The sequence below is a fragment of the Rattus norvegicus genome, chromosome 1, assembly GCF_021556685.1.
Source record: "Rattus norvegicus strain SHRSP/BbbUtx chromosome 1, alternate assembly SHRSP_T2T, whole genome shotgun sequence".
NCBI lineage: Eukaryota > Metazoa > Chordata > Mammalia > Rodentia > Muridae > Rattus > Rattus norvegicus.
The window spans coordinates 255,090,369-255,115,575 of NC_141534.1; the positions used below are offsets into that span (position 1 = coordinate 255,090,369).

The 25,207-nt window shown below is 41.9% G+C and overlaps 1 protein-coding gene and 1 long non-coding RNA gene across 23 annotated transcripts in view; one reads left to right on the plus strand and one right to left on the minus strand.

Annotated features, from left to right (window-relative positions):
* The window catches only part of Hpse2 (heparanase 2 (inactive)), a 705,780-nt gene that overhangs the window by 149,313 nt on the left and 531,260 nt on the right, over nucleotides 1–25,207 (minus strand). For all 22 annotated transcript variants that reach the window (XM_087578435.1, XM_087578476.1, XM_087578514.1 and 19 more), the window contains 1 exon segment: nucleotides 13,538–13,631. In XM_087578435.1, coding sequence (XP_087434561.1) covers nucleotides 13,538–13,631 — 94 coding nt within the window.
* LOC147997121 (uncharacterized) lies at nucleotides 377–23,932 on the plus strand. The gene is made up of 3 exons (XR_015653397.1): nucleotides 377–499; nucleotides 19,396–19,521; nucleotides 21,020–23,932. It is a non-coding gene; the product is annotated as an uncharacterized LOC147997121 (long non-coding RNA).

Genomic DNA, 25,207 nt, shown 5'->3' on the forward strand with positions numbered 1-25,207 from the left:
ACATATGGGTCAATACATTTCTCAACCTTTATTTCATATAAGAAACTTCTATTTGTAATAGACAGTCATTTACACAGAGTTCCACACTGACCAAGAAGTGAGATGAGAGACTGTAGAGTGCTCTGAAAGGAACATATACACCATATCTCACCTTCCCCAAGGCTCAGGGATCATTGTGGGAGAGTGGGAAGGAAAGAATGCAAGGCCAAAGGTGGTAGACGACCACAAGGAATCATCATCTTTCAGGCAGCTGCACATACGAACTAACAGTGCTGGCAACAGTCTGTACAAAACCTGTGCAAGCCCAAGTCAGACAGTATCTACGCAAGGGAACAGAAGTTACCCACAGAATTCTACCCCTAGTTGTGGAACTGTTGGCAACCGTTGGCCTCTGGGAAAGAGATTGGTTTCTCTATGAATGTAGCCCTTAGTAATTCTGACAGTGCTCCAGTGGAAGAACACACATCCAGGAATATTTGAGCACCACTAGTTGGTTTTGGTGAGTTAAAAGAAAGATACTAAGTTGGATGGATAGGAAAGGTGGGTGGATTTGAGAGGAGTTGTGGGAAAGAGTGACTATGATTAAAACACATTGTACTAAACTTTCAAAGAATAATTTTTTTAAAAAAGTGTTTGATAACAAAAGTTAAAATTAACTAGGCAAGTAAAGGTTAAACACAAATAAAGTTTAAATAAGCCTGAGATGATCATCTCAGAAATGAAGATCTGAATTATTGGGGAGTCGTTAAAATTTGTATAATAAACTACAGATGTAGGTGAAATTGCCTAGGGAGAATATTTTTTAAAAATAGAGTAAAAATAGGCAAGGATTTCATTTCAAAAATATTGAGGCATTATCAAATACTTTAATTTATCACTTCAACATTTATTAGCCAACTGCTAGATGCTAAGCAGACTAGGGGCAGGTACAACTGATTTCCACTGTAGTCACTCAGGGAGACTAACAGTAAACAAACAAGAATAATTTTAGTGGTAACAGGAGCTGAGAAGAAACTGCTAGGCAAGGAGCTTGTCAGGAAGAAGGGGTGCTTTAGACAGTGCTCAGGGAAGAGCCTCTGTAAGGTGGTGTCTGAATTAGGAGGGAGCCAGGCCCTTAATGTTCCCAAAGGAAAAGCACAGAAAAGGGATGGAAGGTGAAACAGGACCACTGCTTGGAGCACCAAAGGAAGGCCATCTGGATTATAGAAAGAAAGAGACAAAAGACTGAGCAAACGAGGTCAGAGAAGAAAGGCAGTGCTTTCATTCTGAGTGTGGCTGAGGCTATTGGAGGGATTTAAGCAGGAGAGGGGTCTGATCTGACTTATGCCAGATTACTGTAGCTGCTATGAGGTCATACATAGGTCTGAAAAGGATTGTGGAACCTGTAACATGATATACAAATTAAAGGCCCTGTTATATCTATGATCACTCTGAGCTTCGATGTCCTTATACATAGATGGGATAATACCCGAAGGGATTGGACTCAGGATCCCAGCTGTTTGACGAAGAATAAATAACATGAGGCCAATGACAGGATAATCCTGAGCTAGTGGAAAGGGATGCAGACCCAGCAGGTGAACGCTGATTTATGGGAGCTCTTTAAGGAGATGAATGAATTCAGAGAACTAGTCCAGAGAGTCCTCAGTTTGGCAATAGGGTTCTGAACTACTCATCATGCTTCTGGGAAGCCTTCAACTACCATCTGTTTGAAGTCATGACATCCACTCATCTTTTCTTTTTAATATTTATTTTTTGTTATTTTTAAAGTGTGTGTGTGTGTGTGTGTGTGTGTGTGTCCATATTTGAGTGATGCATATGCCTGTGGATCCTCTGGCCTTTGATCTTCCTAGAGTTTTAGGGACTTAATAAGCTCCACAGTGTGGGTGCTGGGAACTGAACTTGGATACTTTGGTCCAGGAGTAGGATTTGGTCTTAACTGCTTAGCCATCTTCCCCCACACCTCTCAGTCTTATTTTCTTAAGTGTTTACTTCTTAGAACAGTGCTTGGCACAGAAGTGGGGCTTCATTGAAAATAGTTCTAGTCACACAAAGGAGCTGATGCAATGCCAGATCTGCCCTTGTAGGAACTCACAGAAAACCCCACTTTTGAAGGAAATTAGATGACTTAAAGGGCGATTAAACTGGTCAAAGAACAGAAAGCCATGCACCGCTTGCAAATACAAATTGAGGGATTAGGAGAACCAGAAACATACACTGAAAAGTTTCCAGGACACAAAAGACCTGGGCAAGAACACTGCCTATGCATTTGCTGAGCTTTGGTGTATCAAGTCTTGACTTCTGAGAGGAAAAGAGAAATCCTGACTCTTCCGACATGTGACATATATAAAACCCAACAAGCTCGCAAGTCTTAAAAGCAAATTATCATCCAATATGATTTGAATGTCTATGAACTTTATGGAGAATTATTATGAGATTCTGAAATTGAAAATTTGACAATCATGTCCAGCTACTTTTGAGCAGGTTTGCTGTCAACACTTGGGTGGAAGGTGGAGGTGTTGTGTTGAACTTGGAGGGGTAATTTGTATAAGATGATTTTCTTTCAGAGTCCAAAGCCTATCTCTTTTAAATGGAGATATGACTCTAGAAAATGTTTGGAGTTATGAAAACTATGTACGCAGAACCCTACAAAGTCCGCTAATACTTAAAAAAAAAAAGTTAATCTGAATTCTTCTCTGGCTGTAGGGAGAATTGCAAGGAAATAATCTATAAATCTTGGTTTAGGAACTGAGGATGGAAAGCATGTGCTGTGCTTGCACGGTGCCCTGGGCTCGCCCTCGATGGCTCTTCCGCAGCGTTGTGATTGGTGAGCTAGCGTTCAGGAGCTATGGCCTCTGGAGACACGGCTCTGCACTGCAATTCTGCCTTATTGTATATTCACTGCGTGGCCCTGAGTGTTGTAAATTACTTCTTTGTGTTCTAGTGTAGAATAAAATATCTTCCTCAGTGTATTTTATGATTTAACTAACTAACATTTGTAAAAGGACTTTGAAACAGTTCCTGCTATATAGCAAACACATAAGCCCAAATATTTTCTCCATTTCTTTCCTTGTCCAGGACACAAGTTTGACTTGGGCACTGGTTGCGCTCACCTCAGATGAGTCACTTGGGCTAATGGATAATATCCCAGATATGTGTTAAGCACTAGGAAACGGCAGTTTATAATTTTAAGCACACATGGATCATAAACATGAGCTCAACTAGCATAATGAGCATAATTAGCATATGTGCGCTTATCCTCAACACGGTATCCTGCTGCAACATGAACAAAACAGGAAATGGGGTGAAACTGACCCAAGCGGAAGCAGTTATCCGAGGAGGGGTATTCCTGAAGCACTAATGTCGAAAGTTTAAGGAGTCAACACAAATTGAGCAAATGCTTTCTAAGCCTTTTCTGCTAGGACCCGGTGGGAAATTTGGTGAACTGGGAGTCTTCCAAGAACACAGAAGGCCAGCATGGTGAGGCGTGGTGGAAGTATGGATGCTGATGCTGGGCGCTGGTTGAGCCTGGGGAGAAAAGCAGCTTGGGCTGAAGAGAAGAAAAACCAAACAAAGAAGGGGGGAAAAACGAAACAGAAAAAAATCGATGGGACCAGCTGCAACATTCTCCCAGAAAATGAACTGCTAAGAGACCAAGGGCTATAGTTCACACTGCGGTTTTCTCAGTGAATCTGATTCTCCCTGTGCTGGAAGAGAGAAGAGGAGAAGGCTCTGGAAAGGGAAAGGGCTCCTGGTGAGAAATGATGTGCCAGTGAAGGTTGTTCTTAGGATGCACTGGGGAGGACGAGACTGGACGGATGGACCCTAGTGGCCAGAGGAGGAAGCTGGTGCTTGGATCCCTTCCAGCTGTTTTGTTTCCTAGATAAGACTTCAGCCCTGGGGTCCAGGTGGTCAAGGGAGCTTTGGGGCACCCAAAGAAAAGTTTGTTAAGTGGCCATTGGCTGCTCACAATTCCCTACTTCTTTTCTAGAGGCAGAGAGTTATGAGGGGTACACCTTTCCAGATTTCTTCTCTCACATTTCAAAGGCAAGATCTGAGTGAAAATGTTTGGTGTGTTTATGGAGATTCTCTGAGGCAGGAGAGATGTGGGGTGGGGAGAGGACAGAAAAAAGGGAGAGTACACTTAGGGAAAATGTTTTTGATGTTTTTTTTAAAAAGTAAAATAGGAACATAACCATTTATGGGACATATTTTTTCAAACCTGATCTTCCCTCTCCTGTAGTTCCTTGATATCCTGTCTCTGTCTCTGAGAAGACTTGGGAAGACCTGGCTTCAGGCACCGGCTGCACAGGAGATGGTAGCATTGTTGCAGCAGACATGTTGTTTATGGTTATCCAGAGCAACACCTTCCTTAATGAGAAAGGAAGCAATAAAACAGGAACAGTGGACAGGCCAGCTGGGCTAATCAGCCCTGGCAGGAGGCCCGTCCTCCCAAAGAAGCTGGAGCCCATTAATTCCAGGACCTCATGTGTTTGGGGGTCAACCTTCCCCAGAACATCAGAAGAGCAGACACTCTCTACATGAGAGAACGAGTCTGCTAGATAGCTGGTCACAAGGCATTTCTTTGAGGAAATCTCTTCTTCTTGCTTTACCAAACACGATCTAATATTCTTTACATATTGTGTGCGTGTGTGTGTGTGTGTGTGTGTGTGTGTGTGTGTGTACACCTGTGTGTATACATGTGTGTGTACACCTGTGTGTATACATGTGTGTGTGTACGCGTGTGGACGTATGTGTGTACGCGTGTACATACTGCATTGTGCACATGGTCAGAGGACTATTTGAGGGAGTCAGTTCTCTCCTTTTTACCACATGGGTTCTAGGGGGCTAGACTTAGGTTGTCAGTTTTGGTGGCAAGCACCTTTACCCACTGTGGCATCTCTCTGGTCCTCAGGAAGCTCCTTAAACCTTACCTATATCTCTACCTTGAGTATCAGAGTCTTGATTCCACATTGTGTTTTTGAGTGGTCAAGGTGAACTCTCAATATTGTTCTGTTTTGTTTGAGGAGGGGAAGAACATTGATCCTTTGTTGGTTGTGGAACTCCTCCTCAGTTTCAGAACCTTCGTTGGTTTCTTGTTCGTTCTTCTTTCTTGTTTGTTCACTGAGAGGTCTTTGGTCGCCAGAGAGATGAACAGCAAGTACTTGGATCTGATGTTACTGAACTCAGTGACCACTGAGCCCCAATTAGAACACTGACAGCTTTATTACGGTGGTATTTACTACCTTACAGAAGCAGCACTTAGTCTCCTATCATCCAATCTGCAGTCCTTTCCCAGAAAGCCCCTGCAGGATGGCCTTACTATTTTAGAAAGGTGTCTTGTACTTTGGTTGCTTACTTGCTCCCATGCCCCTTGCCCATGCCTTTGTTAGTTTCCTCAAGGAATATTTCAAGCATTATTTTCTCTAGCGAATATTCCTCAACTCTTTCGAAAGTTTTCTTCTTTTGTCCAAGTTCCAAAGTTCTTCGACACTATCGCTGATCTCATCTTACTGCACATAAATGAAACTTTGTATTTTCTCTTTTTTCTCATGCCCTATGAACTTCCTGACAGTGACTTTATTAAATATTCAGTCAGAAAATGAGACTATTTCATTGAAGTACAGGTAACTAAGGACCTCCAGCTAGCAAGGCCAAGCACCATGTACTCACAGTTCCAGTTAGGGCTCTGTTATATTCTAATTGAAGTTTCCTCCTTGATATTTGTGAAAGTGAGGATCTGGTAGCTTTAGGTCTATGAGCCTCAGGTAAAGGAGCCTGTGTGAGCCACTGGACTCCATCTATACAAAGAGGAAAGCATGACCTAAGAGAATCTAGTTTTTGGCCATTACACAAGGCACCTGTGGTATTAAAGGGGGAACAACCCCCCCCCAAATGATCAGAAGAAGGCCAAGGTGTTCATTTTGCCATGATATAACGTTTAGACAGGGATATTTATAGACTATACCATCAACTTAATAGCAGCTAGGAGCAAAGGGGTAAACTACAGGCAGGTTTTAATTGATAATGCTTATGAAAAACACTGATTTCAAAAGCACTAAATTATGAAAGAGATATCATTACTTTACAAAATATATTACCTTTTGTTTATAAATGCCATTCATACATAATTAATCTGTTGTAATTTGCTCAAGGCCACAGAGCTTGCCTAAGTAGTTAAATGAAAATTCAAACTCAGACCCACTTCACTGCAGAACCCATGCTCTGCCATTACACTGTCTGCATTTGGCATCCATTCATGATTTACTTTGTAACCTTCATGAAATTTCTTTCTAGCCACCCAAGATTAGAAGTGCTTTCAAAGAATAGTCGTGTTCTTGGTGAGGGAATATCAGTGTGACTCCACGATTAGTTGATAATCTGGGGTGACTGCCCTGAAGGTGAGGTTTGGATGAGAGTTTTCAAACTTTCATGGTGTTTGACAAGTGATGGTGACTAGCCAAGGCTTTTCCATACTCAGCCTTGATGCCTTCTGCTCCATTCCCATTGTTTACGGAGAACAGAGAAAGGAGTGGTGATGCAGAAGAAGTGTCACCTCTGGGCAGGCGGCTGGAGAAGTAGCTCTGTGTACAAATGGCTATTTGGAGCAAAAAGGAGCCTTAGTGGGAGGGGCACCTGGAGACGACCTTACAGCATTTTGGCATGGAAGTAAGAGGATTGGTTCTAATGCTTATTCTAAACAAAAAATAACATTACCACCATTACCAAAGTTGGTGGCATTTGAATGGGCAGAGCATCCAGGAGCCTGAAATATTGGTCAGTCAGAGAAAAGGTTGGGGAAAGGAAGGCTTAGGTAAGCAGCCGTTAATTGTTTTCCATTCAGTCTTCACTATCGCTTATCATTGTATTGGGTTTCTGGAATGTTCTTCTGTGTCTTCTTTTGTTTACTCAAAATGGCTGACTTTATCTTGTCTCTGTGTGTTCTTACAGGGCATAAGTCTTGTACAATGGGAACTTTTTTAAGAGAAAGAAAGCAGAACCACGTTATAAAGTTTAGAGATACTAACCTGTGAGGCCCTGCTTTCTTTCTCTTAAAAGGGTCCCTATTGTATGAGACTTATGATCCATAAAACTTGGATCACCCATGGATATTATCCCAAGTCATTAATGCAGTACATGTTATCATTGTGCTCCTCAGTGCATTCTCCCTCTGATCTGCTTTCTTGGCTTGTGCTCCTGTTCCTCCCCAATGATATCTACTCTTTTTTTTTCTTTTTTCTTTTTTTCAGAGCTGGGGACCGAACCCAGGGCCTTGCGCTTGCTAGGCAAGCGCTCTACCACTGAGCTAAATCCCCAACCCCCGATATCTACTCTTTAACACTAATTCCTTAGTATGGAGTTCAACCCAGGTAGTTGACATTTTGCCAGGTCAATATTTCACATAATATTTCTAAACTAAACTAAACTAAAATATTGTTTTCTAAAATGGAATATATGATATTTACAAACAGATTGTAACATAATTTAGGTCCAAAAGAGAGCTCTCCTTCACTTCTACACAGATGGGAGACACTCTCCTGTTATGCCCGTGTGTAGATACAATTCACAAGGGTCTCAACATTCATTTTCTGTAGTGTCAGACCACAGCGGAGTTAGCACAGACTAAGCTTTCAGTGTGAACAGCACGTGTACAACTATGAAGGGACTAAGACATTACTTCTTGGTCCTGCATCCCACTTATTTGTGCTTCTCTCCTTTCAATATCTATTGAGCATCTGCCAAGTGATACACACTGGGACAGTAAAGGAGGGATTCAGTGTTGTTGAATGAGTAAGTGAATTGAAGAATGATTTCATAAACACCATGGGTCTTGTGGCTGTTGTTGTTCTTTGTTTGCTTGTTTGTTTGTTTGTCTGTGATGATACCTGTTTGGTCTCAAACCCAAGACAAATGGCTGAGGTGTTCATTAATATATCAAAGCAAAGCTGGCTACCAGGTTCTCCCAGCATCCTCAGTCACCTGTTACAGCTCTCCTGGCTGGTGCACACTCCCCAGCTGCCCTTCCCATACCCAGCCACTCGGTCACCTGGCCCTTTTCATTTATTCTTTGCTCTCCTGGCCTCTTGGTTTGGCTCATCCGTCTTGTCTCTCCTCACATGGGCTAGCTCAGTCTGCTCATGTCCACTCTGGACTCTCTCAGATGTCCCTGTCTCTGTGCTCCCTTTTACCTACAACAAACTTTCTCCTCCACCACACCTAGGAGCAATCGTCATGTATTTTCATTCATTCATTCACTCATTCATTCATTCTCCCTCCCCCCCTTCTCTCTCTCTCATTCATCTGGTGCTGAATAACAGGATCAGTCATGTTCTTTCTTTTTATTTTACTTTTTCGCTCAAGAAGAACCATTCTTTTTTTTTTTTTTTTTTTTTTGGTTCTTTTTTTCGGAGCTAGGGACCGAACCCAGGGAAGAAGAACCATTCTTAATCTATTGATGTTTACATTTTCTACTTTCTCCCCTAAAGAAGAATAACATTATTTCCCTCTTTAATCGTGCTTCTAGTTATTCTGTCATCCTCAAAAGTAACTAGTTTTTGATATGTTAAAAAGCTCATATAATTGGACAGACTAATGTGCTTATTAATTTACCAGGATTATTTTTTTACCTTCCTTCCATGGCCTAACATCTAAGATATATTAAAAGCAGCATAATGTCATTGTATTTTTTGAAACTCCAAAAGAGATGGCCTTTATTCAATAACATAAGCAATGGGTGAATAAAGGATGTTAAGTGTGGCACCTATTGCCACCTACATATTCTCCACAACCTTCCCACAATCAATTTCTAAGTAAACCCATGCCCAAACCACACATTTCCCAGTGTTTATTTCCTCTGAGATGTGCTATGCCTTATTAGATTCAACTCCTAGAATTCTTGGGTGGGCTCTTCCCTCTGGTTATAGCAGGGTTTCCGTGTCTTCTGGTTACTCCTCTCTTCTCTGCCTCCTGCCTCCAGGAACAACCCTGGTGAACAAATGAACCTGCTGGGCTCTTCAGTCTGCAAGCAAATCCCCCATCCTTCTTCCTTGAGGAAAACGCTCATGGTATTTTCCTCTCCTAGATAGCAGTAATGTACAGGAAGGACAAACAGAGTGAGAGTAGGCAGGGATGAGAAGGGAGGGGAAGGGAGGGAGGGAAAGAGAGAGAAAGAGAGAGAGAGACAGAGAGACACAGAGAGAGACAGAGAAAGAGAAGGGGGAGAGAGAAAGAGAGAGAGAGGGAGGGAGAGAGTGAATGTGGCAGGTGGCCATTTCAGACATCTGTGATGTTTGACATTTTTATCTGAATTACTTAATAAAAATGAGAGAGGTCTTTTTAAGGACCACACCAACCATTCTCCTATCCTCACGACCTACCAATGGCACCGAATAGTAGCCTAAGAAGACCTGCCTGAGAGGGACCCTTTCCTTTAGGTGCCACTTGCTCTGGAAGACTTCTCATGGCTTCTCTCCCTTTACTTTGTAAGATGGATAAATGCCACGGCAGGGTTCCCATAACAGACTATTGTAACCATCACTTCATGTTATTAGCCAGTTGATAACTGAATGGAGAAAGGACAGAGAGGAAGGAGGAAGGAAGAATTAGCTTTTCAAACACAGGGGAGCCCACTGCAGTTTCTTTATATTCAAGTGCAATCATATGGACAATACTTTTGGAAACACTTTCCTCCTGACTGGGATTTCATCAGCTCCTTCCTGTGCTTATTGAATTGCTGAAAATAATATAAAAGTGCTATTTCCTCCTCTGATTCCTCTAGGAGACGAAGACACAAATCACAGAGTCCAAATGCCTTAAGCCCACGCGGTTCTTCTTGGTTCTTACGTCATTGTTTTGGAGTCAGCCCAGCTCTCCTCACTGTACCCTCTACGTTGTGTCCTAAATGTCTCTCCTTTTCCCATTTGACCTGTCTCTGCACTGTGAGATTCTCAACTTTTCCCTTCTACTCATCCCCCGATGCTGACATGATTATCCCTGTTCTAATGGAGAGGCGTGTGGCTCATCCCAAGGTGGGGGTTGTCCAGATATTTCGCTGGTTTCCAAAAGTATCATATAGATTTTCATCTAACATGATAATTCACTGACTGCTGAGAAAACAGAATTCTTCTCTAAATGGCAGTCCAAATTTGGAAACCACAGCTGCTTTTAGCAATTGAGTCATTGCCTTTCAGGTGCCAAAAATATCACCTATTATATTCTCCAGAGTTCAAAGTCAGATGAGAGAGAAAAAGGCAAAGAACGGATGGAGAAAGAACGGTATGGACATTTCTAGTCACAGAAATTATTAAAATAACTGTAATAACTAACAATGTAACAGCAATGATGACTGGTGCTCATACGAGTTAATACAACATCTGTGTAGAACCTCCTTAATTTCCCTACAGAGGAGAATGTAGACTTCTTAGCATCTTCACTTTATAGGTTAAAAAAACATAAAGTCTTGGCTATCCTGGTTCTCAGCCCCAACTAAGGTGAAGGCTGACAAGTGTTATCACCAACACTAGCTGAGTGAAGTCGCCTTCTAATACTTGTGCGTGACGATCCTGAAGCACCCCAGCTGTACACTCCTCAGCTAACGTTTCAGCTACCACAGAGCAGGCAAACTATCCCGGCTGTGCCCTGAGAAAGTTCTAGGTCATTTGCCCCATCACTTAACAAACGATGCCTTTGCTGTGGGGTTTTGCGGTGAGGCTTACACAGCCATAGAGAGCCCGCATAGGGACCAGGAACTGAAAGGACTGCTGGGCACCTTATGTTTGAAATGGACAAAGGCTGGTGCCTGATCCAGGAGGCTTTTACTTAAAGGTCATTTCTCCTGCGGTTTCCAAAGTTCCTTCCTGAAGTGGGAGGCCACTTCAAGGGGAACAGGCGCATTTCAAAAGGCGTAACCTCAAATTTCCCTTTTCTTTATGTTTCTGGGACCCTATATAAAATAGGAGGTAAGCTTTGCTCCTGCTTTAGCTTTTGGATGCTCCGTGGTGACTAAGGACCACGCAGCGGTAGAGGGTGAAATGGAGAGAATTCCTTCACCCTCGTTTTGCCTGCCACTCACCTGTTATCCTAACTAACAAGACACACACGGTTAGGACCTTCTCTCGGCACCATACTACCAACAACGGTCCTTTCCTCGGGTTCAAAGCTAGAAGAGTCCACAGGTGGATTTCTGTTTGTTTCTGAGGCAGAGTCTCACTAGCCGAGTCTGGCTTCCAACTCATGATCCTCCTGCCTCAGCCTCCCAGGGGCTAGGTTACAGGCATGCACCACCACGATCAGCATTAGGTGATATTCTTCTGCACCAGGTAACATGTTTCAACCCGTTCAAATATTAAAACTTAAGACTGAATTCCTTGAGGCCACATTTTATTCTATTTTGTATCTCCAAAGTCCAGAACTTTGCCTGGTGCTAGTAAGACTTGCCAGTGGCTGTTGTCAGACAGACTGGCAATCATTTAGCTCTTCTTGCCTGACGGAAGGCAGTGAGAGAAAAGGGTTCTGGCCAATGTACCTGGTCCCAGGTGATTACACTGGGGTGCAGAAATCCAAAAGTCTTGAGTATCCTCAGGTTCTAAAACTTCCCAAGAACGAGTGAACATGGAGGCTGCAGGTTATTTGAATATGATATTAGGATGAGAATATTAAAAATGTTCAGACTTCCTCTTTAGTTCTCAATGGTGCTTTTCTATGACAGCTTCAAAGAGAAGTTTCTTTCAGAGGTAGTTTTAAACATAAACCATTCATTCATTCACTCATTCATCCACTTCCCCATCCACCCTACATTTACAGAGGGACTATTTGTTGAGAGGTATTTTATCTATGCAGAGTCCAAGTTCCTAGAAAAGAACCTGACGGGACAGCGCGGCATACTGCATTCTGATGAGGCCCAGGGGAAACTGTAGACAGGATACGGGGAATTCAGAATCCTAAATATCTCAAAATGTGACCCTGCAACCTGTAATCCACAGAATCACTAGGCAGAAGACTGTTCAAGGCAGATCTACTCCGCCACACTAAACCAGAGCATCAGGAAGGAGAATAAATTCATTGCTAACGCCCATCACTGGTTATTTTGACTGATCCATCGACTAAAGGGGTCTTGCTGGGGAAGGCCTACGTGCAGCGGCTTAATATGATTCCATGTCCTCTTCCTTTTCACACAGCTCTGCTTTTGCATGGATAGGGATGGGAGTCATTTGCTCTCAAAACCAGAGCTTCAATGAATGTGAGCAATGAGTATCTCCCATGGTAACTAGTATCTCCCGTGGTAACTAGTATCTATCTCCCGTGGTAACTAGTATCTCCCGTGGTAACTAGTATCTCCCGTGGTAACTAGTATCTATCTCCCATGGTAACTAGTATCTCCCGTGGTAACTAGTATCTATCTCCCATGGTAACTAGTATCTCCCGTGGTAACTAGTCCCCGCGGAAATCCCCACGAAGAGAAAACAAGCACACTTTCCATTTCCTTACTAAACTACTTAGAAGTAACTGTTAAAATAGTTTTTAGTAAAATAAACAAGTCTTCTAAATAAAAATAAGATTTTACTTGAGTTTACATTTAGAACAAAGTTGGGAGGATGAAGAAAAAAGTCTGTTTTTTGAAACAAACCTTTAATATGATTCCCGTGTGGAATTCTTATTCTTTGAATTGCACTTTTTATTTTAATTAATTTATAATAATTGTACATACTTATAGGATACTGTGTACTATTTCAGTTGCACAATAAAGGCTTTCACCTTCTCATCATTTCTTTACACTGAGAGCCTCTGGACTCTCCTCCAGTCATTGATAAACCATCTTATGTGGATAGTTACCTTATGGTGCTGGAGACAGGAACATATTTCCACCACTTCACTGTATTATTTTGGTACCTTTATCCAAATTTGCTATTTTCCCCTTTCTCCTCTTCTAGCATCTACTTTGTTCTAGTTTGAGTGAATTGTTTTATCTCTTGCATAGGGAACATGCAGTATTTGTCATTCTCAGTCTGGCTTATTCTAGTCAACATAATGACCTCCAGTTGCATCCATTTTTCTGAGAATGACCGGGTTTTATTCTCTGATGCATAATGAACGTTATACTGTTTATTTGTCCATTGATAGATATCTCGGTTGATTCTGAACCTCGGTTATTTCCAACAACACTGTAGGAGGCAAGGGAGTGCAAGTAGCTCTTTGATATGATGATGGTATTTCCTTCAGCTGGCCTGGCCATGTACAGCTCTATGTCTGGTTTTTGAAACATTTCTCCATGATTACACTACTTCCATTCCCATCAACAGCACGTAAGAACTCCAAACCCTCCACATCATCAGTGGGAGTGGCTCTAGATCTTCAAGTGACAAACACAGTTAGAAGGCTAACTGTGAAAAACCGATCACCACCGAAAAAGTGTGATGCTGGTCACTCCCGCTGGGACTCTTTTTTTGCCCTGGTTCCCACAGCACTAAATTCCAGCTGAGACCCTGTGACCTTCTCCTTGTCTTTGTTCCAAACACATCAGCTCACAGATAATTTTACTCACTTTCTGAATTTTCCTAATCTGGTCAGAGAGTGTATCTAACAGGCGAGTTTTCAGGAAGTCCATCACCTTGACCACCCGGCCATCAATGTAGCAACTGGAATAGAAATAAAACAAGAGTCAAATACAATTTGAACAGGGGACTAGAAATATACTTTTCTTAGCACAAGTCTCTGTTTCCTGAGGTAAGGTTGGCTCTGAGCTTCATCTCAGATAGCTTTGACTCTTGAAGCTTTTAAAGCACATAATGTACTTAGTATCTTATCACTTCCATTTGTCAGCTGCTGTGACTTATTTTCAGACTTGCTTAGGTAGAATTCCCACTTCTGGGAAATGACAGAAAATTCATAATCTAAACTGGCAATAGAGAAAAACTTACTTTTTTTCTGGGGAAGGGGGCTTAGCTTTCAATCTCCTGCCCACCTCTTTCCTTACCCTACAGCATGGGAGAGTTCCAAAGGAATGCCCAAACATTTGCTAGGTTTCCACTTTTGAACAGGAAAAGAGACAACAGAGCAAAAGTCTGATGCAGTGCAGTCAGAGTCTCAAGTGTTTCCAGAAAGCTTGCTTCCCTGGTAGAACTCACTATGGCTGAGCTCCCGCCTTTGTCATCGGGATGAATGAATGAACGAATGCATGAACACTGAAGTCCACAGATCAGCCCAAAGCACTCTCCTGAACTAAAGAGCTGGGACTCCTTTGATTTGCTTTCAGTCTGGTTTTCATTAGAGCTTAAGGGAATCATCAAGTTGCACTGACACTATGTTGTGAACATCTGATGAAAGCAGGCCCGTCCCATTTTATGTGGTCCTCCTTCCTGAGCAGACACTGGCTTTAGGTTAGGTGACCTCCAGTACCTTGAACCTCCCCTTAGGCCTATTTTTGCAAAATATGAAGTAAAATTTTAAATGCTTATGATTCCAAGATGTCTAGCCTAATCTACTAAAATCTTATTGGTTGATAACTAATGATAGATTTTTCGTTCATTTGAAATAAAATACCTTTTTATTAGTACATGCAGACCTATATGACAATTCTAAATGTTAAATCTCCATGCCAACACATGTTGTACTGATGCTCAGGTTTAAGATCTTTTATTATCAACAGGTGCTCTGATTGAAGTAAGGGAGGGGGCAGGTCTTACTCAGCCTCCTGTTGGCGTCTCTCCCCACTATAAGACATTTCCAAAGAGCCCAATGTTTAACTGTTAAATATGTTTAAAAGGATGTGCTTTTGGAGACCTCTGAGTTCAGATTTCTGATTTGGTGTTTGCTACTTATGTAATCTCAGATGCTTTCTTAGTCTATTCAGACCTCAGTTTTAGCATACTTAATTTATTTATCCTCCATTCATCCATCCAAACTATCATCTATCTAGTAACGCACCTGCCCATCTATCATCTGTTGAGATTTTTGTCTGCATGTTTGTTTTTGAGACAAAGACTGGTTTTGTAGCCTAGCCTGGCCCGGAACTCACTACGTAGCTCAAGCCAGTCTTATCCCCTTTTCTTCTACTCCTCTGTCCAAGTTACATAGACCTTAGGGTTAAAAACCCTAGTTCAATATGTTTCGACACTTACTAGCCAGGAGACATTAGATCCCTGTCCCCTTTTCCAAGTTGGCATAAGAATTAAGGGGTTTCCTTACACCATTTTTGGCACACATCCTGTTGTGAAGCCCTGTTGTTGTTTTTTTTCTGTATATATATATTTATATTTATATAAAAAGACCAATAATAGCAGTGTGTTATGCATCAACAGCAGCAACAGCTTTTCCAGGTTCTGCAGTCATCTGAACAAAACTGTAGAGACATCCAGCACACTCCATTAAAAAAAAAAAAGTAGGGGCTGGGGATTTAGCTCAGTGGTAGAGCGCTTGCCTAGGAAGCGCAAGGCCCTGGGTTCAGTCCCCAGCTCCGAAAAAAAGAACCAAAAAAAAAAAAAAAGTAAAAAAACAAAACCCGAGAAAACAGCACAGTTCTGTTACTCTTGTGGTACCTGGCACCATTTTTTTTTTAAATTAGCTTCTCAATCATCATCTGGAAAGAAAACATTCTGAGCAACATCATTAAAAACAGCTCTGATAAAGCACGGTCACTACTACGTATCATAAAGCAGGTACAAGCCATTTTATATCCACAGAGGTATGATACAGTACTGTCCTACATCTATAATACTAGAGGATACAATTTAAAAGGCATTATTTGAGACTTGATTCTACTTTTCCAGCAGAGGGCCCAAAGGATGGTGTGACACAGCTTTGTAAAGAAACATACTCTAGACAGGATTTCCTTTCACTAGTGGCACAGTTCTAAGGATTCATTCTCTCCATGAATGTCAGCTAAAACCGTTATTAAAAAAATGAAATATCCCTAGAACAAAACCGTATAACCACCGGATTCACATGAAGATGACCTAGTGGAAGCCCTGTTGTTTAAGGCTGCCTTCTACCACGTCCGGAGAGCTCCTCTGAGCTCTGTGTAACATGGAGTATCCCTCTTCTCTACCTGACCTTATCTGGGGAGCCCGACCCCCACACCCTTTACCTGAGGAAGCTCAATTAGTCCTTGGCAAAACTGCAAGTTCAATTTCCTCTCTCTAAATCCACTCACTAAGCACCAGGGATTCCTGGAATGCCTCTCCATGCAAATGAGTTACTCCCAGTATGTTAAACTCCACCCAATCAATGACTTCCATTCACCCTGAAAACTCCTTCCTGCTCTCCAAGGTTCCTGTATAGCCCTTATCAACCCTGAATAAAATGTATATGCACAAACTCTCTCACCGAGTGCTGTCTAAAAGAACTATAACACTAAAATCTTCAGAGATGGCTTTCTCTCCTTCCCACCCCACCCACCCTTCCCACCCATTCTGGACTGTGCTTCATCCCTCCATCCCCGAGTGCAACAGCAAATGGACACAGAACCACAATGTATTTGGATTTCTCTGTCTACAAGATGGAGCCAGCAAGATGGCTCAGTGGGTAAAAGGCATTTCCCACAAAAATCCGATGATCTGAATTTGACCTATGGAACCTACCTCTGACTTCCACATGTGTGTGTCCTCCTCCCTACCCTTCCCCCTCCCCTCCCCCTACTCTGTGTGTATCGTATCTGTCTGTCTCTCCTAGACACACTCACACAATATAAATAAAAATGTAAAATAGTAGAAATCCAAGCTTGATATTTTTATGAGGTTGCTACAGTGAACAAATAAAGAAAAATGCTGGCCACAGAGCCTAGCACACAAAAGGTATCCAATAACTAAAAATACTCTGTCAGGTTACTTAAAGGCCCAAGGTAGCAAAAAGCTGTGGTTTGGGGTTGCAGGGGAGCCTCTCTCCAGAAGAGAACACATACACACACTGGGAGGTTTGAAGGAGGAGAATATGTAGCAGTGAAGACAGACTCTGGCTCCTTGCAGGTGGGAGCAGAAGGAAGTGTGCTCCGTACTGCTGTCTGCTCACTGACGGTCTATTCTTCTGGACCCAGAAGCAGCACACTTCTTCCTTCGTTCAGCAGAGAGGAAAGAACTCCGATAGAAGCTTAAGCCTTTTAGCTCATTACAGACCCCATTTTTAACCTAACAAGCTGGATTTAATTATTCTCAGTTGTTCCTTGGCTACTCCTGAATACTGAGTTTGGATTGGAGCAGGAAGTCACAAGCAAAGAAACTGGGGTGCAAGTCACCTTGATGGTGTGGCTAAGAAGTGATCTGGCTCTAAACAAGGGAAGACACAGAACTGCAAGTGACAGGTGTGGTAAAGCACTTGTCCTTAGCCGGTGACACCAGACATGGACTGAATGATGACCACGAGCCTGAGAGAGAGGGTGCTTTGGAGGACATTTAGGCCTTAGATTTGGGCCACAGCTTGCTAAGGGAGAGGAAGGATTCAGTTTGATCTATCAAACACGCAGAATGTCAAGTAGGAAATATATACCAGATACTTAGAGATAGAAGAAAATCGAGATGGACAGTGCTGACCTGAGGCTCTTTTTCAGTGTGAGTCATGGGTGCAACAATGGTTATGGATGAAGTTGCTAAGCTGTAAGGGGAGGTTGCAGAAATGTCAGACACCCTTTAAAGTGCATCTCAAATATGGCCCTGGGCATTGTCTGTACCTTTGACCCAGCTAAGGGGCCCTGCCATAAACAAAACAGCGTTTTTCTATCAATCCTAGTCTGAGTCTAATTTAAATTAGACTGAGAACTTCAGCAATTTTCACTTGCAACTTAACTCACTTTTGTCTTAAATTATTTAAACAGGAACTTTGGTCACTGAGATTTGGGATGCTACTGAAGAGAGGGAAAGGGGATCTGTTAACCACAGAGCACGAACTGAAAAAACCTGGAGCCTCTTTTGTTATATTTTATTTTCTAAATTTGGACAGGAACTCACTCTAAATCTAATTTAGCCTGAAAAAATTTACTATGTATCACATGTTGGCTTCAACTCACAAATGAGCCTCCTACCTCAGCCTACTAAAGAAAACCCTGCTTATCAGAGAGAGCTTTGGTCCCCATAATACATCTCCATAGTGTCATAAGTATGACCCCAGTATAGCACACAGATACAGGTATGAAGAGAATGAAGCAGTCCATGCTCACCATTTAATGATAATAGATTGCTTACTTGATGATGAAGGCTATTTATTTATTCAATTACTTATTACATACATAACTACAGCCAATGATACTGGTTGCTAAAAAGACTGGGTAAAAAGATGGCTACTAATTTTTCCAGTGATTTGAGGGCAACTCTCTTTTTTGCTGTCCTCTGTCCTCAGTATTCACCAGTTTCTACAAGAGATGATTAGTATAGTAATGGCTGCAAAGGATTCTGAAACAGATACATAAATTAGAAAGACACTGGTGGTGGGAGAGCAAAGAAAGTCTTCAGCTAGAGAAACCCTAGACAGCTTTATCTAAATTCCACAGTATGATTTTAGAATCCCCTACAGTAACAGTGTTAGGTAAGTCTTGGATCTCCTCTGAGATCTTATAAACCTTACTTTGCCAAGGTCACACAAAGAAATGAACTTAGTTGATGGGTGACACCAGGAAGGGTATGTTGAAATAACCTTTTCATAGCTACTGTAAAGAGTTGAAACACTTGGGCATGATCACAATAGTCTGTCTTACTTGATGGCAGTTACTGTCATTATTGTCTGAATGGCAGGCCACATCAAGCATGGCAGGAAGTAATCAAAGCAGACTTGTCCTCTTATCAATTTATTCACCAACGTTCTTGTCCATTTAAATAAAATTTAAGATTTTACTTACTATGTGATAGACGTCATCTTATTTTTTAAAGCACTGCCTTGTTCTTATTAAAAAGAGAGATAAATATAAATTAAAAAATAAACGCAAACAAAATAGAAGAATAAAAACAGGACTCACTTAAAGGAGCAACACTTAGAATCGTCATTTACATTCTGATAAATATCCTTCCAGAATTTTTCATAGTCAGTGCGCAGGAAATTTCCTACAATATACTAAATGAAAATCTATTCTAGATCCTATTGTACTAACATTTAAATTTAAGTCTGTCCTAACTGAGACACCCAGGTCATCTGAGACATCCTGGTCAAAGCATGCCATTTTGGTTTTTACTCGTCTGGATCATGTGTGAATACCTTACCATCCAGCGGCAGCTCAGGCCTTTCTGCTTATCTCCTTCCCAAACCCTCACGGTTCAGTTTTAGGATTGTGCTACAATTAGCTACTTATGCCCATTTACTTCTTAAAACATTTAATGAGGAGAGTTTGTGGGCCCCAGGGGCAGCTGGTTTTGTTTACCTGGCCCTTTACTTTAAGAGGAAAAACCTTTGCCCCTTATTATCTGACCCCTTCTTTTATTTCAGGTAATTGCATTAGGGCTGGCTTCCCAATGCTCAGGAATTTCCGGAGCTTTTCCCCCTCTTGCCTGCTGCTTTCAAAAAGGAGGGGCAGTCTACTCAGAACTAACACCCAGCCAGCTAACTGAGCAGGTAATTCCATAAAACTGAAGCTTTCCCCTCCAAAGGGAGTAAGGGGGTGTGGTGGTGGGGACTTAGAAAATCATTAGTACAACCCTGTTGACTTATAAAACCTAGCCTGACACCTCAAAGCCAAGCAGTGGAGAAGGCTGATTGGAGACTCCATGGAGCAGTATAAAGTGTGCTTGCCCCTCCTCAGAGGGCCTCACTCCTGCCTCCTGCTGAGCCGCTGCTCTTTGCACTTGCTTTAGGGTTTGGTTCTGAGGCAGGGCCATTCTTCATCTTCCCTGCAGGGGGTGGAATTTCCTATCTTGTGTTTAAATTACTTGGGGGAGGGAAGCTTGAATGAGGTGAATACTCGACAAGGAGGTCTAGGCAAGGCAATTGCCTTTTAAGCTTTCTGAAATTTGTTAGAGTAAGTCCATGCACGAGTTACCCAACAGACTAAAATATGTATTACAGTCAGTTTGAAAGAGTTTGCACTATGGAAAAGCACAGCAAATTGATATACACAAAATATGGGGCTATGGACATCCTCCCAGCACACGATGGATATATGAAGGTACACTCAGCAAAATGAGTGACTGACGATTTAATCCATGGTGAGCCAAGGATGTGGATCTGAGACTAATGTGTCTCAAGGCTAAGCTCCCCACTCCTAATCTGTCCCTCTCAGTGAACTCCTTGCAGAGTTTGGATCCTGAGCCTGAAGTGTAGTATTTCCCCCATGTATCCAGAATCCCCTGTCTGTGGAGGGACACTATCTTGGCAGAGGCTCAAACAGCTGGACCTTGATCCCAGCACTGCTGGGGAGAGTTTGCAGGAAGCTGGGAAAGGAAAGGGTGGGAAAATCCTACATACTTCAGCCATGGGAGTGGGCTCTGAAGAGGCCTCCTCTAGGGATTCACAGAGTTACAGCAGGCAGTGGCACTGAGCTTTGGGACAGGAATGCATCCAGGTGTTTTATGTCTGAAAACTGATTGTGGGGCCATCTTTGCAACGAGATCAAATGTACAAAACACAAAATTAGGCTCAAAAGTAAATATTTATACAGAATGACAAAATAAATCACAAGCTCCTAGAAACTTGAAAATCTTTCTTCTTACTGTCCCTATCCCTACTTCTTCCCCCATTTCCTAGCTGTCATTCTTCTGCTCTTTAGGAAATTTAACAGGAATGTATACATAGAAATACATCCCGAGAGCACTCTTAGACAATCTAACAATGTTCAACAACCCCTAGCAGCCAAACAACAACAACAACAACAACAACAACAACAACAACAACAAAACAAAAAACCCAAGGAAACAGACAAACAAATAATTCCAGAAAGGGCCAGAACTTAAAATCATTACCTTTTTGGTAAACCTAACAGTGGGGCATCAATAGAAGAAATGGCAGAGCCTAAAATGTCAGAACTTACCACTCACATAGTACTTTTAAAATGTCTCTTTACTTTTGAAATTTTGATATATGTATGCAATGAAGTGTGGTCATTACCTTGTTCTAGGTCCTGCGTGTGGCGATACCAACCCCACTAGCCAAGATCTGCTCATTGGTACAATAGTGGCACAGCTGTTATGGATGTAACTAACTGATATCTGATCAAAGATGGCATCATCTACCATGGAAACTTGAAGAGAAATTGAAAAAGACACTAAAAGATGAATGGAACTTTTATGTTCATGGATTGGAATAATTAATGTTTTTAAAGTTGGATATAACACCCAAACTCGTCTGTAGATACAATGCGATCCCCATTAAAATTCCAATGACATTCTTCACACTAAATACAATTATACAGAAATCTACAAGATCCTGAATAGGTAAAAATATCCTAAGCAAAAAGAACAATGTCAGCGCTATCAGAATATCTGAGTTCAAATTATACTATAGGACCGCAGTGACAGACAGCATGGTGCTGGTGCGAAAACAGACATGCAGACCAGCAAAAAAGCACAGAGAAAACCCAAAAGTAAACACATACAATGACAGACATCTAAATTGTGACGAAGATACCAAAATATACATCAGAAAAAAAGACAACCTCCTCAACAAAAACTGGATATTTACATGCAATTAGAAACCTACCACTCATTCTGAGCAAAATATCAATTAAAAGTGGATCAAGAACTTTAATATAAGATGTAAAATGGCTAGAAAACTGTAAGAAAAATACTTTAAGATGTGGCATATGCAAGACCTTTCAGAAGAGGAGGTAACTCTAGGAGCTAACTAGTCAGATTACACAAAGGTAAAAGAGCCTTCACAATAAAGGAGACAGAGCAACGGGAAAGGGGGGCAAAGACCCAGTGAGCCTGAGGTAGACACCACTGAGAAGGCACTTATTTTATATCTCCAAGGGCCTGAATTTGAATCCCCAGCACCCTACAAACAAGCTGTGTGTCGTGGTACATGCCTGTAATGCTAGTCTGTGGAGGAAGTAATAGGAAGGCCCCTGAAGAGTGCTGGCCAGCCTGTCTTGGTAATTTGGTAAGCTCCAAGATCAGGGAGAAATTTTGTCTCCAAAGATAAGGTGGTGAGAGACTGAGGAACACATTAAACCTTACCCCCTAAGCATGTGCACACAGCACACACAGACAATGACTACAAATAAACAATGACTACAAATGACCAATATTTTAAAAAGTGTTTAGTATTCCCTTAGCCATTCAGAAAGGCCGACTGAAACTACCTTGAGATTCTCTATCACCAGTAGGAATGGCTAACACCACGAAAACAAAGGACAAAAAACACTAGGGGGGATGTGGGGAAAGAGGATTCTTTATTTGTTGCTGAGAAGTGTAATTGTGTGCAGTCACTACTGACACTATTTCAGAGGTTCTTCCAAGAATTAAAATTAGAACAACCACATGATTCAGTTTTAGCGCTCCTAGGCATATAGTGAGTGGGAAGACCCTGAGTTCTACTATAGATGCTTTGCGGTCACTGCTGTACCATTTATAATAGCCAAGAAATAGGGTCAGCTTAGATGAATGGACCAAAAATCCATGGGATATATACACCGTAGCATTTTATTCAGTTATAAAGAAAATGAAACCATGATATTTACTAGTGAGCAAAAAAAAAAAAGCCAGACTCATAAAGATAAATACTGTATGTTTTTCCTCATATAGAATTCCTAGATTTTAATTAGTATGAATGGGTTTGTAATTATGTGTGTGTGTGTTTGTGTATGTGTGTATGTGTACGTGTGTGTGTTTGTATGTGTGTATGTGTGCATGTAGTGTGTGTGCGCGTATGCCCGTGTGTAGTATGTGTGTGTGTGTCTAAATGCAATGCAAATAGAAAGATAGCCATGAGACGAGATGAGAAAAAGGAGATCTTGTTGGAGGGAAGGGGAAATGGAGTACAAGTGATCTGAGGTGGGGGGGGGGTGTCTCAGGAAGGGAACCAAGAGGAGGGCATTCAAACAGAACACAGGAGGGAGGCTGGGAGGCCAGAGGGAAGCAGGCATTATGAAAACGCCATACTGAAGCCCATCATTTTGTATGCCAACTTAAAATAAAAACAGACCACAAAACAAAATGAGCATATATGTAACCTCTCCATATTCATGCAGTGCTATATACATCAAAGTTATGTGACTTATATGATTTTTCAAGCATGCAAGCAATGCTATAAATGGTTTATGGATTCTCATGCATGAAGTAAAATTATTGAAATGTGTCCTAGAAGCATGCAATTTGAAATTCAGTTATATGTCTGGGAAAATAATGAGGCTAATCTGGGAAACAAGTGCACTTCACTTTTATATTTATATATTTATGTTCTGTTTCACACAGAATATCATAACCTAAACAAAAATAGCAGTGAAGCTTATTATAAATGGTGGATATATGTAAATTTATATCTAATTCTGCTTCCAGTTATTTTATTTTATTATGGCTACTGTAACAGTATTTATGTAGTTAAACTGCCCTTTCTCCTCAGGAAGAGAGTCAATAATGAATCCTCTCTGAGAAAATGTACATGCAAGGACTTTTTAAAGTAACAAAAAATAAGCAAAACATTCTGGCCAACATAGAGACTATTCGGGAAAAGGGGTCCACGTGTAAAGGTAGAAAGGCAAATGGACAACAGATGCCAAGGGTGTTAGTGTACTCCTCCCTGAGAGGCTGCATGGGACTAAACTGCCGGGGACCGGACGTCCGAACTAAGCAAAGCTAGAGCCCTACCCTGAGCAGATCCCTGAGAAGGGCTTGACCTTTTCAAAGAACTTGTCCCCGGAAGACTGTTGCCTCATTGTCTAAGGAGAATATCTTGCAGTTTAATGATTTACCTTATGTCCTTGGGCACTTCCCAGTACTCCCCCGCCCTAAGCTTCAGTTCCTGCTTCAATTCCTGCTTCAGAGCTTTAAATGCTATACATTCCTCTCAATAAACGAGACCTTGACAACAGAACCTTGCTTGGTCTCCTTCTTTTCAACCCTCCTTGACCCTCAGGTAGCGCCTCTTCTGGACCCTGAATAACTGGACATGCTGGAAGGGTCAAGTGGTGCCTGAACAGGGACCCGAAGCACGGCCAACTACCGGATGAAGGAGACAGGAGATCCGCGGAGAGATTGAGGACTCTTCAGGCCGCATCGCTCAGGTGTTGCTGGAGAGGGAGGTAAGACCAGTCGAATAATTGTTGTCCCATTGTCATGGGGAAGGTATTGTCTAAGGAAGTTTGTTTCATAGGAGAGATCAAGCGTTCACTCAGGGAGAGAGGAATAAGAGTTAAGAAAAAGGATCTTGTTAAATTTTTTTATCTTTGTGTCAGAAACTTGTCCTTGGTTTATTATTGAAGGACCAGAAATTAGCTCCTATAATTGGGAAAAGGTTGGAAAGTGTTGAAATGACTTATTGTAAGAAAAAGGATCGGAGGCGGTTCCGATTCAGGAAATCGCATCTGTGTCTTTGTGTCCTTGTGTTTTGTGCCGGCTAAACTCTGGGTCTGTATTTGCTTGCGAGTTCTGGTTTTGCAGTCGCTCCCATTTCGGAATGAGATGGAGGCTCTCATGTCTCAAGAGAGACGTGAATGTGAGCAGTAGATGTGCCAGGGGCTCACCGATTGTGCTGCCCTGGTAGACGTCCTAGGAGGTGAGAAGGGACCCCAGGGACGCCTGGGAGATTCCCATCTGGGTGCCGGTGAGGATTTGGTGATTCTCATGGATTGGAGAAAAGACCCGCCTTTCTGGCCGTCTGTATTTCCAGAGTGGTCTTTGTCTGTGTGTTTTAGGTCTTTGTTTTGTGTTACTCGTGACTTTGACAATGGGAAGATTCTGGTTGGGAAGGAGGAGTGATGTGGAACCCACTCCCCTTCATTAGTCTTTGGTGAGCTCATGGAAGCTCCCATCTGAATCGGTTCGGTTTTGTGGCAGTCTTGTGGTGGCCGCTTGTTTTTTGTTTTTGTGCGCATTTTTTTTTTTTGTCTGTTAATCTTTTGATTGTCTTTCTGTGTGACTGAATGCTTTTGCCCTCTTCGGCGGACCTCTATTTTCTGGACTCTCTTCTTGTTTTCTCACCATCCCACTTGGGATGTTTGTTAGTGGTTGTTACAGGAAATCTATAATGCTCACTTGAGTGTGCTTTAGAAACAAGAATTTCAGGTTTGCCCTGGGTTCCATCGGGACAGGTGTGGGGATAGGCTTGATTTCTATTGCAAATGATGTAACATTGCATATGTTAGTAC